The sequence below is a fragment of the Mauremys reevesii genome, linkage group 2, assembly GCF_016161935.1.
Source record: "Mauremys reevesii isolate NIE-2019 linkage group 2, ASM1616193v1, whole genome shotgun sequence".
Taxonomy (NCBI): domain Eukaryota; kingdom Metazoa; phylum Chordata; order Testudines; family Geoemydidae; genus Mauremys; species Mauremys reevesii.
The window spans coordinates 21,709,919-21,722,942 of NC_052624.1; the positions used below are offsets into that span (position 1 = coordinate 21,709,919).

The following is a 13,024-nucleotide window of genomic DNA, read 5'->3' on the forward strand; positions in this document are numbered from 1 at the left end:
AAAGTGGCTGTCTGAAGGTTGGTTATTTGTGTTTTAAAACTTTTTGTATTCAATGTGCCTTGATGCCATGGCAATAAGCTCTATAGATAACATTTTCAAAAACACATTTAGACACCCATTTCCCATTGAAAGTTAGTGAAACTGAGGCACCTTTGAATATTTTACCCTTGATTAAATTAATAAACGAACATGGAAGTAAAAAGATGGCAGCAATGGTGAAAGCCAATCATAAGAAAGCTTGTCTACACACACAAAAGGTAGATAACAGCTAACAACTCTGCCAACAGGCTGGTCTTCCGTAAAAAAAAGATTTGAACATAATGTTGAGGATTCAAGTTAGTGGGCATGATGCTCATCTTTACTTTGCTGTCAGTAGAGACCAAGACAAGTTGTTTACTAGCTAATCATGATTAAACCACAAGATTGTGGTGAGCATCAATTAACTCAATTCTTTGCAACCATGCTAATACATGATAAAATACTGTAGTAATATGATCCCAACAGAATTCAGCTTAATCTACAGCAATCTTGGGTCTCCGCAACTCCAGTCCAAGCTGCCTTCTGATAAGAGACTGTCAGTTTTAAGATTTTTTTTACTATGTTTGGAGCTAAAAATAATGTATTTCCCCAGTGATTTTCTCCTTCTCTAGATGAAGATGTACCATTTCCCCCCTTTCTTTCTGCTGTAGTAATAACAGACATTTTTATTTTTCTCTGTGCACCAGCATCAATGTCAAGTTTGGCAGGAGTCTGTGAATAGCTTTCAATAATATTGGTTGTGGTAATTCATTCTAGAAAGTAGTCATTGCTCAAACTTTTTTGTTTTAATTTTAGTGAGTCACAAAGTTCTGGCTCTTTTCTGGTGATGAATGGTGGATTTAAAAAAGGACAGTCTTCATCATTTTTTAAGTTTTAGTAATAGTCAGTTTATTCACCTGAACAGATTGATAGTGTTTCTTTAATAATTACATAGGTAAAAATAGAAAAACAAATAGAAAGTGACTTGTTAGCTCTAAGTGTGTATGATAATTTATTAAAGTTTGCCAATGCAACCACAGATGGTTACATGAAACAGTGCAGTATTTTCCCTCCTCAAGGGATATACAACATATCTGGAGACTTTGCCTTAAAGCTAGGTTCATTATTAACCAAGCTATGCACATATGCTACATAACTTAGGAACTGAGCACCATTAAACATATTGATTGTATCTGTTAAGAATTTCCATTGTGTTAATATATCAGGATACTGAACACTCAAAATCCATAAATGTCTTTACGTACTATATGCAGGGATCCTGGTGTAGTCTTCATACCTGTTTTTAAAAATATGCTCTTTAAAAAAAGCTGAATGTTCAGCCTTTAAGGATTATTAGGAACTTTGAAGCTGCTACTATGTACTCTTCTAAAACTGAATTCCATCAGCGAGAAGTTTTTAATTAGCAATGTATATTTAAAGATCTCATATTTCCACAAAGCTTCAAAGCACTTTTAATTCCCCAAAATAGTATAATTTCTATGTAAAAATAAATCCATAAAGAACTAAATTAGTTGCCTGGTGCTACAAGGCAACTAAATCTCACAAAGCTATTGTTTTCCTTTGACCATTGTCCCATGATTTTTAGTAATGCTGCTACAATGTCACAGATGCAGTCTGGGTCACAGACACATCTGACTGGTCTGAAAGTTTCTAAAACTGTATCTACAGGAGTAACACTACAAGTTTTCCCAATCTTATTATATTTAGAGAACTGGAACATTTAAAATGTTAACAAAGAAAGAAGAGGCAGTGTGATTAGGATAAAGGAACTTGCTTCAGACTTTAATACCTTGTCAAGATTCTCAGCAGTTGGCATCAATGTGAGCCATTCCAGTTTTAAGTGCAATTTTCCTTTGGAGACCTCATCCAAAGTGAACCACTGCAAACAAAGCAAATTAAGCAAAATAATAATAAATAGCTAAGAGTTCACCATTACATGAACAGCTATAATTACAACTGGCTAATTTATTTTTTTAAAATTGTAAACTAGAATAAATCAAGTAGAGCTCTAATCTGCAGAGTCTGAAAGGTAAAAGGATTCAGAGATGTTATGTGTTCCATTACATAAATGACTAAGATATAATACAACTGGTCAGCTCCATAACATAAATTGGCCAGTCATGCAGTCCCAATTTCTTGTGGCACAAAATGCTATAAATCATGGGGATAATTCTTCAAAAAAATTTAAAAGAAGTCTGTGAATTACAAATACAATATAATGTTACATTAAATCCATAAGACTGCTGTATGGCACAAAGTTCCATTCCATGATCAAAACCGTATAACAGGTGTTACTTTAATTAGTTTGACGGGTCTAATAGTACTTCATCTAGGCAAAAGAAACTATTCTACTGAGCTTTTGCTTTTTACAAAGACCAAATCGCCAAAAAATATGTCAATCCTTTTGATGCTTAATTCCTGCTTGCATATGCTGGCAACCTTAGGCATGGTGTGATAAAAGGTGAAGGCCCTCTTCCTGCAACTTTCACTGATCCAAACCACTCACTCCTTTGACTAATCCCAATGAAGTCTTTAACAGCTATAATCCATGGGACTAAACCATGGAACATGCCACTAGAGTTCACTCATGTAAGGACTGCAGGACTGATTGCCGTGGGGGAAAAAAAGGGCAAACAAGTGAGTACACAGCAAGAGTTTTCCTATCAAAAAGTGACAGACTTACCTCATCTAGGAGGCGTTCCTTCTCAACTTCAGTTAGATCTATCATTAGACTAAAACAACAAAAACACTTTAGAGGGGAATCACAAAGCCTAGCACAGGACTTGAAAAACCCATTTATCCTGGCAAGTATAATTTTGCAGCAGCATAGGCGCTGACTTCGTGGGTACTCTGGAGCTGGAGCACCCATGGAAAAAAAATAGTGGGTGCTCAGCACCCACCAGCCACCTGCTGATCAGCTGTTTGGCAGTGGGCAGGAGGCACTCCGGGGAACGGGCAGAGTGAGGTGTGGGGGGGGTCTTGGAGCAGAGCAGGGGTGGAGCACCCACCAAGAAAAATGAAAGTCAGCACCTGTGTGCAGCAGGTTCCTTCTCAAGAGAGGAGCTGGGAGAAAAGTAACAGAATGGCCAAGCACTGCTACTCCTTTAACATAGCAAAGGGAAGTCAGGGAGCCTTGTAAGAGGTAAGATGGCAGAATTATTTGAAGGAGGAGGGATGGAATTGATTGTGGGACAAAAACATTTTTTGGTGGGGAGGTGCAGTGGATAAGCATTTTGTTGGGGAAGATGTAGCAGTTCAGGTATTTTTCAAACAGTCTATCAGGGTTAGTTCTTAGACATGTAAAGTGTCAAGGATTCTTTTCAAACTCTGCTTACAATGAAAAAAAGGGCAGTTATTCTGTCATTTGAAGCTATCCTTACTTTGTCTGCAAGGAAATTACACACACACACACACACACACACGTTTGACTCTGCAATGTTATATCTATTTCCATCAAGCATTTAATTTTTTCAGTCCAGAGATAGACATTTTTAGAAAGAATATTTAAAAAATTGCCTGGTGTACCATTTTTATAACACTACTTTAAAACAATAATTTTATTGGAAACATTAACAACTTTTCTGTAAATGTTTCCATTTCTACAAATTTTTGAAGTTTTAAATTGGAAGAGAAAAAGTACGTATGTATCATCATAAATTTGTACAAAATGTTAGACTGCTTAAGAATTAATTCACTTCTTTTAAAGTGTTTTCGTATGCAAATAGAGATCAATTTTATCTACAGAACAGTACTCAATAGTAACATATATGTTTGGGATTCCAGAATATATATCCAGGGAATTAGGGAATTCTTCTATTTGCTTATTTACAATTTTTTTTAAAAGATAAGTTATTTTTAAATTTTATTTTATAGCAAACCTCAATATATGCAAGAAATTCCAGCTGAGTACTTCAGAATATTTCATTTCTTTGGCCATAGTTAACAATAGCTATTCCTGTTGTATTTACCTTCCCAGAAAGTCATCTTTGTCTGGATCTTCATCAAAGAGCTCAATCTCCAGCTCCTGTCCAGGATGTTCATACACTAAGGCCTAGGAGTATAGTAGTTATTAGCAGATAGACAGGCGAGATTACCTAGTCGGTATTACTATAGCAAAACAATAGTGAAACATTATGAACCACTTTGCATTTGTCACCACACAACGAAAATGCAATAATAAATATTTAATCTGAATTTGGGGACCAAGTCAACTATTTAAGTGATTTTAGCATCCAAATGCTGAAAACTAGATGCATTATAATGTATCAGTAACATTATCTAGAAATAACAGTGCTAGGATGAAGTTTTAGACTTAACACAGCACTTCCTGACTTTAGAAAGATTCACTTATTTTAATTAACTCTATATGTATGTTCCTGTAGGTGGAAATAGGTATATTACTGCACTGTGATTTGGTTTAATATTTTATTTTTCTGTTAAATGAGATAAAAATCTCATGATTTATGTGTGATGATGGCAAAATTTAATGACAGATCTTCCGTTAAAGGAATAGGATGCATCTAGCCCACTCTGACATTCATACTCTATATATTAATGTTTTGATAGCATGCCTAGAATTTGTCTTCAGAAATATTGGGACTAACCCCAGACTAAAGAAAGCTACACCTTAAATCAATAGACCATTTGTGTATCAATAACTGGTATTTTAGCAGGAGACACATCCAGAAGTTTATCTGTGAAATCTCCCTAATATTTTCCACTGACCAGAACAAAGTGACTCATATTGGAAAACTATTTTAAATCGTGCAATGCAAACTCTGGCAGATTGTACCTCATACACTTCATTCCACTTTGGATTGAGATTTTCTTTGATGACCTTGCTTTGGAAGATTTGGTTGCCAACACGAATGATTCCATAAGGATCTGACTTTCCCTTGACCATTCCTTTTAGATAAGTATCTTTCCCTTCCAGATCCTGAGCTTCAATAAAGTGTATCCTTAGAACACCCTGATAAAATGAAGAAGTGTTTACTTAGTGATCTAGAAATATATCATTAATATTCTCAAAAGCAGTTTCTGTAAATCCTTTTAAAACATTCCCTCGCTATTTTGAGACTATATTTGTGTTTAATGTTGAATACTAGTTTGTATTTCCAAACATTTTATAGTAATAACTTTAATCTACGGTCTCTGACTTCCTTCAGTTGAGGTCTTCAAAGACAAGGTAATTCAAATGCTAATGGCACTTTTTGCAAACACAGGTGTCACAGAGTTGCTGGCTCCTCTAAAGGGAAGAGATGACCAAATCCATCTGTGGTGGGCCTCTTTAAGGAGAACCAGCTCATCTCAGTCCACCTGTAAGTAATTAACCACGAGGTGACTGGCTGGCAGCTAAATAGCAAACAAGGACCAAGACCTGATAAAAGACTACCAGAGCTCAGTTAGGAAGAGAAAGACAACTTGTGAGGAGGCAAGCTTCCAGGGAAGAAAGCAGGAAAACTACCAGGGAAAGGAGCGTCAGGAGGGACCTCCCAGATAGCTGCAGGAGGCCGGACTGTGAAGAGCTGAGTGCTGCCTAGAGAACAGCTGAAGTCACAGCAGGGAAGGCCCTTGTTCCTAGGAAGGAATCAGCATTGAGAGTGACTCCCAGGTAAAGGATCTGGACATGGGACTGATAGCAGGAGGGAATACTCCATCTGAGTCTAAGAAGCCTGGGTGAAGGTCTTTCTTGTGTCTGTGTTGAACTTCCCATTAATAAATGAGACCCTGAGAAGGGGGAGGGGGGCTGGAGGCGGAGTGGCTGTTCAATTAATTAAAACCATGCTAAACTTACTGACAACCCATTGGGGGAAATTAAGGTAGTGCATCCCCGCAGCAGCACACCTGCCCACAAATGCTATTTAAAATTTAATAGTTAATTTTAAATTTTTTTTTAAATAAAAACACCCATCTGGGGCTTTGGTCTAAACATCTAACCATACTCTTTGGTTAGTGGAGGAGAAGGTTCTGCCAATGCAGAAGGTAATGGATTTGGTGTCACACTTACAGCTATCATTTATAAACACTTTATAAACGGATCCTCAATATAAACAATATGACTGCATTCAGAGTAAGCTGTAATGTTCTATACACACACACACACACACACACACATATAGGTACTGGTATATTTTGAAAAACATCAATACTATACTCAATTGATATATTAATACCAATTTACTTTATAATACAAAACGTGCTTACCTTTGGAATAGGGAACCGCAACTGGGCAATCTGTATTTCGCTCACAAGAGGGATTGTGATTCGATTTGGAAGCACCAAGTAGTTGGATATTATATCCAACATTATGGTATCCGATAAACCACTGTTGGATAAAAAATATCAATAAACTAACAAGATAAAAGATCTCAAAGACATGTTCATGAGACATTAACGTACTGTAGTTGTTTGAGCATGACCCCTTGCAATCATCTTCATAATAGAAGTTCTTAGCAGATCTAGAATTATCCTTACAATACTAACATACTACAGGACAATGCTGTAGTAAGCAGGGCTTTGGAGCGGAGCCTGGAGCTGCAGCGCAGAGCAGCTCCAGAGTAGTGGAGCTGCAGGTTTTTGCCTGGAGTGGGAGTGGAGCTGGAGCACAGCTCCAAAGCCCTGCTAGTAAGACTACTTTAGGAGAGTAGGTTTTGAGTCCTTATTAAAGTTTTCACGTATATGGGCAACATCCTCAGTGAGAAGGGAGTGGGCTTTACATCTTACAGAATAGAAATAACATGTCTGCATATTCTGTGCAGAGGAGATAAGCATAGCATTGTACAGGAACTTTGTAACAATCAACATTTTGCCCTTTATATTGTTCACCAATTAAGCAGCATGTGTACATGCCAATTTTTTGGCTACAGGGCACATTTTCTTCTGTGGAAACTGTATAGATTTTTTCCCCTCTAATTTATCTGGATTTTAAGTAGGGCTTCATGTCTGTCACAGAGGTTGTAGAAGTCACGGATTCCATGACCTCCGTGACTTCTACAGGGAGCAGTGTGGCTGACTCCAGGGCCACCCAAGCAGCTGACTCTGGGACCAGCTACTCAGGTGAACCCTGGGGACAGCCACACCAGCCGCTGCTCCAGTGCCCACCCCCGGCAGTGGTTCTGAGACAGCTGGTGCAGCCATGGTCCGCAGCTCCTGGAAGCGGACCCTGGGCAGCCGATGGAAGCAAATGCGATGTGCGGCCCTGGCAGCTGCGGTCCACTGGCCCCAGCAGCGGTCCCCAGGCGACTAGTCAGGGCAGCCGTGGTCCGCGGTCCCCGGCAGCTGGTACTGCTGGCCCTGGGCACCTCCCCACCCAGAAGCGGTTCCCCCCCCCCCACACACACACACAAGATTTAATCACTGGTATTTTTAGTATAAGTCATGGACAGGTTATAGCCGTGAATTTTTGTTTATTGCCCGTGACCTATCCATGACTTTTACTAAAAATACCCATGACTAAATTGTAGCCTTAATTTTAAGCCATCCAGCATTTTCACCCCGAATGGCCACCAGGTGGAAGCAGCAGATGTAAAATAATGGAAAGATTCTCTTGCTATACATTCTGCTTTTCCCTCAACAAGTGTAATTAATCCTGGGGTATGGAATGGCTTCCTTATGAGAAGAGATTAATAAGACTGGGACTTTTCAGCTTGGAAAAGAGAAGGCTAAGGGGAGATATGATTGAGGCCTATAAAATCATGACTGGAGTAGAGAAAGTAGATAAGGAAGTGTTGTTTACTACTTCTCATAACACAAGAACTATGGGTCACCAAATGAAATTAATAGGCAGCAGGTTTAAAACAAACAAAAGGAAGTATTTCTTCACACAACGCACAGTCAACCTGTGGAACTCCTTGCCAGAGGATGTTGTGAAGGCCAAGACCATAACAGGGTTAAAAAAAGAACTAGATAAATTCATCCTTCAATGGTTATTAGCCAGGATAGGCAGGAATGGGGTGTCCCTAGCCTCTGTTTGCCAGAAGTTTGGAATGAGCGACTGGGGATGGATCACTTGATGATTATCTGTTCTGTTCATTCCCTCTGGGGCACTTAGAACTGGCCACTGTCGGAAGACAGGATACTGAGCTAGATGGGCCAGTAGGGCCATTCTTATGTTCTTATGCCTCTCACCATCATCATCCAGGAAAAAAGGCTACTGAATAAAGTATAAGGTCTGTTACCTTCATTACATATTGATGAAGCAGATGTTCACCGTTGTGCATTTTAGTTTTTAAATGTGATTATTTTAATTATTCAACTCTGCTTTGGAAAGCTAGGCTGTGTTGTACTTTTACAAAACAAGCTATCTTTGCATGCATTCAAAGAAATTAGGAGGGTTTAAATTAAAAACAAAATGAACAAAGAAAAAATGTGTGCAGTGAGAGTGAAGTATAGCCTGCAGTGAACAGAGAAGGGCACTAAAATCATACTCGTTAGGAATCATTAACAAAATTTTATTTCTCCTGAGCAATGCCAATGAGAAAAATAGTAAGATAGGGTCTGAACTGAGCTCTGAAACAATATTAGCACATTTCTAGAGAAACAACACTGTCTGGTTGTACTGTCTACACGTGTAAAAATTGGACATGTATTTCACTACTGGTACAGTGCGAGTGGTAGCAGCACCATAGGGAGGTTTAGGAGTTTGTAACCACGGTTAGATAACATAGGGAAACATACCTGAGCCCTCTCTAAACAGCTTCAATTATTGCTACAGCTGGTTCAGCTGTGCCAGTGGCGAACTACAGATTTGATTTTGCCAGTGAAGCCACACATTTTAAAGGTGCTATTTTGAAATTTCAGTGTAGATAGGACTTAGGATAATAAATATCAGCAAATGTTCTGGACTCCTCACAACAGGATATACAACATGGACAATTTGTTTAAGGTCTCTTCTGCACTCAGATGTAACCCTGATTCAGCAATTGGTATAGCAGAATAAGTGCTGACTGCTAAGTGTAGACAAGGGCAAGCCAGCGTTTGCACTGATTGAACTACCTGATAGGTAAATTCTTGGTTCCCCTTAGAGGCACAAGAAGAGTACAGCCCAGGCCCCACCAATTGCTGAACTGGGGTTATTCTTAAGTGTTGACAAGGCCCTAATCACAAGATATATTTTGTGCCTCAATCTGGGTCTCTACTAAAATATGCACCCTGCTGTAATAAAACAGCACTCGCCTACCACTCTCTGGATGCACATATACGACTGTGGTCAGTTTGGTCTCCATTATCTTAAATTGTCCTTGCCATCCTTCACTAGCACAAAACACACCTACTCCTACACATATATCCCTCAGAACTGCACAGAGTTTTGCTGACGCATTCAAATCCAAATGCAAGTTGTACTGTCAGAAAGTTTTATTTTATCTGAAGAGAGAAAACAGTACCTAGGTGTAACACCGATGACACTTGTCAGGGGGTGGGATAGCACTTGGGCGCTCTGGAGCTAAATGCATGAGCTAAAACCCACATGTCTTTTAGCTAAGGCTGTAGCACACTCCTTAATCTCTAAGTGGTCTCGGTGCCACTAGATAGGACAGAGCACCACACCTAAGTGGTGTGGAGGTTATATAGGCACTACAATTCCTGGATATTTAAACTCCTTTTCATATTATTGTCTTTGCTTTGATTTTTTGTTTTTTGTTTTTTGTTTAAAACAGACTAAACCAGTTTTGAGTTAGCTGAAAGTTTAAAATGTTTTTAGGCAGTAAACCAACATTTTTAACACATGAATAAACTCTTACGTAAAGAAACAAGTAAGATGGGAATGTTGCATCGAGGCATATTAAAGTTTCATTTTGGGAAGAGTATTTGCTGGTATGTGATAAACCTCTGAAAAGAGAGGCTGATAACAAAATCAACATATTACCTGTAGTTTGACCATTGGGTAACGACGCATTGAACCTGAATGCTACAAATTTGCTTTGAAGGCCTCCTCCTCCTGACTCCCATTCATCTCTGAAAGAGCATGTTAGCTGAGGGAAACATGGAGCTGGCAGAAGGCACCACTCCCAAACCTTCCCTGAAACTCCACTACCAAGCCCTAGAAGTGGTCACTTAATGAAACTGGTAGTGTCAAATTTTTCTCACCAAAATACTCAGCTGATAGTTTTGGGTCTTCAAAATATTTTAAACTCTTAGGAAAATGTTATCTTTAGTGTGTGTATGGAATCAAATAGAGGAATCAAAATATGGCAAGTAAAAAGCCTAAAACTAGATATTTGTGACACTTTAGCCAATAACGATAGGTTTTACAGCTCAAGTGAAAACCAGCAAAATAAACACATAATGAGACAGCAACAGGGGCTTGTAGTTACAGAGCTTATTGTAATGGGTGGAGCTTTACCAGTTAACCTCAAATATTTAATATCCTGAGTTTGGGACAGCTGGACTGTGACAAAACTAGAATTGCTACATTTTTTCACTCCAAGACGAGGTGTGTCTAGTAAAGCGAAAATGCTATCAAGTCTTCTTTCAAGAAAGAACTGTTTTCTTCTAAATATTATATTGCTGCAGACTATAGAGAAAATGACACTGTTTACTAAAACATTTTCAACTTTGTACAGAAGGCTGATATACAGTAGTTGCTACTAAGTCAGTTATTTGTTAGCAGTCAGACACCACACACCGTTTATATCTGTGATTCCCCAGTTTCCTCCTACACCTCAAATAAGAAATAACTCTGGTAACTATGGCACCGGTTAGCAAACAACTGTTATAGGAACATTAGAATTGAAAAACAGCATCAGATGAGTGATCTATCCAGCCCCCTGATGCTGGCCACTATCAGATGCTTCAGGGTGGTGCAAGAAAACACATACTGGACAATTATGGAGTATTTTGCCCAAAAGTGAAGTGTTCTCCTAATCCCTGTCAGTTAATGGTTCACTAGTGCCCTGAAGTATAAATGTTTATGACACTTACATTACAAAGTTCTTACCATCCTCTCTAACATAACTGTGGGTATTCTGTACCCATGTAAACATTGAATTCTACTGAGCTCATGGCTTCAGTGAGGTCTTGTGGCAATTTGTATTATAAGTTAATTATATTTTGTAAAATCAGATATTTCTTTTTATCAGTTTCAAATAAGTTTCCTTCCAGTTTAAAATAATACAAGTTTCCCTTGAACTCTCAATTAATGCACCCCTTACGTATTGCAGGAGAGGAGCATCAAAGTTAGTCTCAATCCCTGCTAGCATGTGACAAAAAATGTTGAAGCAATTTAGGGATAAAAAGCTAACGTTATTACTTAAGATAAACACTTCAAATATTGTTTCAAAATAAAATTATTTTCCCTTCATTTAAACAAAAATTTTAAACAGCTGATATAACTGCCAGAGCCACAAGCAAGAATTAGATGGTCAATGGGAGACTATGTCCTTCCTTGCAAGCAGCAACATCTTATTCACCACTGGTTACAATGGCTAAAAAAGATCTGTTTTGAATGTCCATCTTCCCAAATCAAGGAAAATAAATGCCAATAGAGCACTAAAGTGTTACCGGTGAAAGTAAACATGAGTCAATTCAGTTTTAGTTTCCACAGCAACTCCACCTCGCCCACGCTGCACACATTATGTAGATATGTGGCCAAATTGAGGGTGCTATGGTAACTGTTACTGAGTTTTTGACTTTGGCAAACTTACACAGTTTTATTTACATTTTAGGTCTTTGTTTTCCAAGCAAACAGTATATATCTACAGAGAGAGAAGAATCCCTAAAGTTTAGTGGGCCTAAATGTTGCTGATATCTTAATCAGTTTTATTAGCTGACAACAGCAAAAGATTACTCAAAGGCTATAGTCTAGAAGTACATCATTTTCTGTTTTGACAGAGGATGTCTTTCCTCAAAGAGTCAGTGGGCTCTAAACAAAGTGGGCTCTAAACAAAAGCAATTAGGCAACCATTATCCTAATTTATTCTAATGCAATTGTAATTTCAATTTGTTCAGCTGGGATTTCACACAACAACTTCAAAGATCTTTAAGTGACGTTTTAGTCATAATTTTGAGTACTGAAGGATTTTCATCTCATTCCTTTATCCAAGGTTACCAAAACAATTTTGGAATCAAGTAACACTTGAAAATTTAAGCATCTTATTTTCAGGTATCAAACTTAAGTTTGATAACTTTGGCTTTTGTGATTGGCCTGCCAGTCTTCTAATTTGATCCCAAATGTCTGAATCAAACTCATTCCTCTCATTAGTCTTGTTCCAATATTACAACAGTTTAAAGCCCTGGCTAAACATGGATAACTTTAATGTGAAGGAATTAATGGTATTATCCTAGTTAGTATCATAGCCCTTATATTACAGCATTTTTCCCCCTCTCCCAATTCTTTATTTCGTGAAGAATTTTTATCCTTTAATATCACAAAGAGTCATGAAACCCAAGTCAACGTGTTTTTTCTGTTTTCAAATACAAAGCAATATTCCTTCATCACTTCATTTGGTCACCACTTAATACAGTGCAGGATCCCAAGAAAGTTTTGAAAGGAAGGAAACTGAACACTTCAAATGAGGAAAAAATAATCATGAACATCTTTGAAACTAACAGCTATGAGAATACCCTTTTCCCCCATATTACTGAATTTTAAACAGGCAGACCATAATCATGGATTATTTTAAACCTCAGTAACTGAAATTCGTATAAATACTTTTTCTTTATTTTTTTTAAATGAATGGGAGGTAATGGGATCAGCTGCCCAGCACCCCAGCAGCATTCCATGTCAGCAGTTTGGGATCCCAGTCCTGTGAATAAAGTGACTGAAAACGGTTTTGCTGGAAAATTTTCAGCCAGCTCTTGTAGACACAACCCTTTCTTATACTACTATAATTTTTTATCATTAAATCCTCATTGTTATATAATTTCTACATACTCTAAATGGAATATTAAGTGGCAATGGGCCATAAGACATTTAACCTACATATTTAGCTGGTTTCAGATCTAACCAGGATATTTTAGATTTTCTCACTTTCTGCCTCTTCCACAC

At 38.1% G+C, this 13,024-nt stretch overlaps 1 protein-coding gene across 2 annotated transcripts in view; it reads right to left on the reverse strand.

Moving 5' to 3' along the window:
* ESYT2 (extended synaptotagmin 2) overlaps positions 1-13,024 on the reverse strand; it is a 132,899-nt gene that overhangs the window by 32,096 nt on the left and 87,779 nt on the right. For both annotated transcript variants that reach the window (XM_039525080.1, XM_039525081.1), the window contains exons 8-12: positions 6,244-6,364; positions 4,832-5,008; positions 4,008-4,090; positions 2,723-2,771; positions 1,829-1,918 (exon numbers count right to left, since the gene is read on the reverse strand). In XM_039525080.1, coding sequence (XP_039381014.1) covers positions 1,829-1,918; positions 2,723-2,771; positions 4,008-4,090; positions 4,832-5,008; positions 6,244-6,364 — 520 coding nt within the window. The remainder of the gene's footprint in view (positions 1-1,828; positions 1,919-2,722; positions 2,772-4,007; positions 4,091-4,831; positions 5,009-6,243; positions 6,365-13,024) is intronic.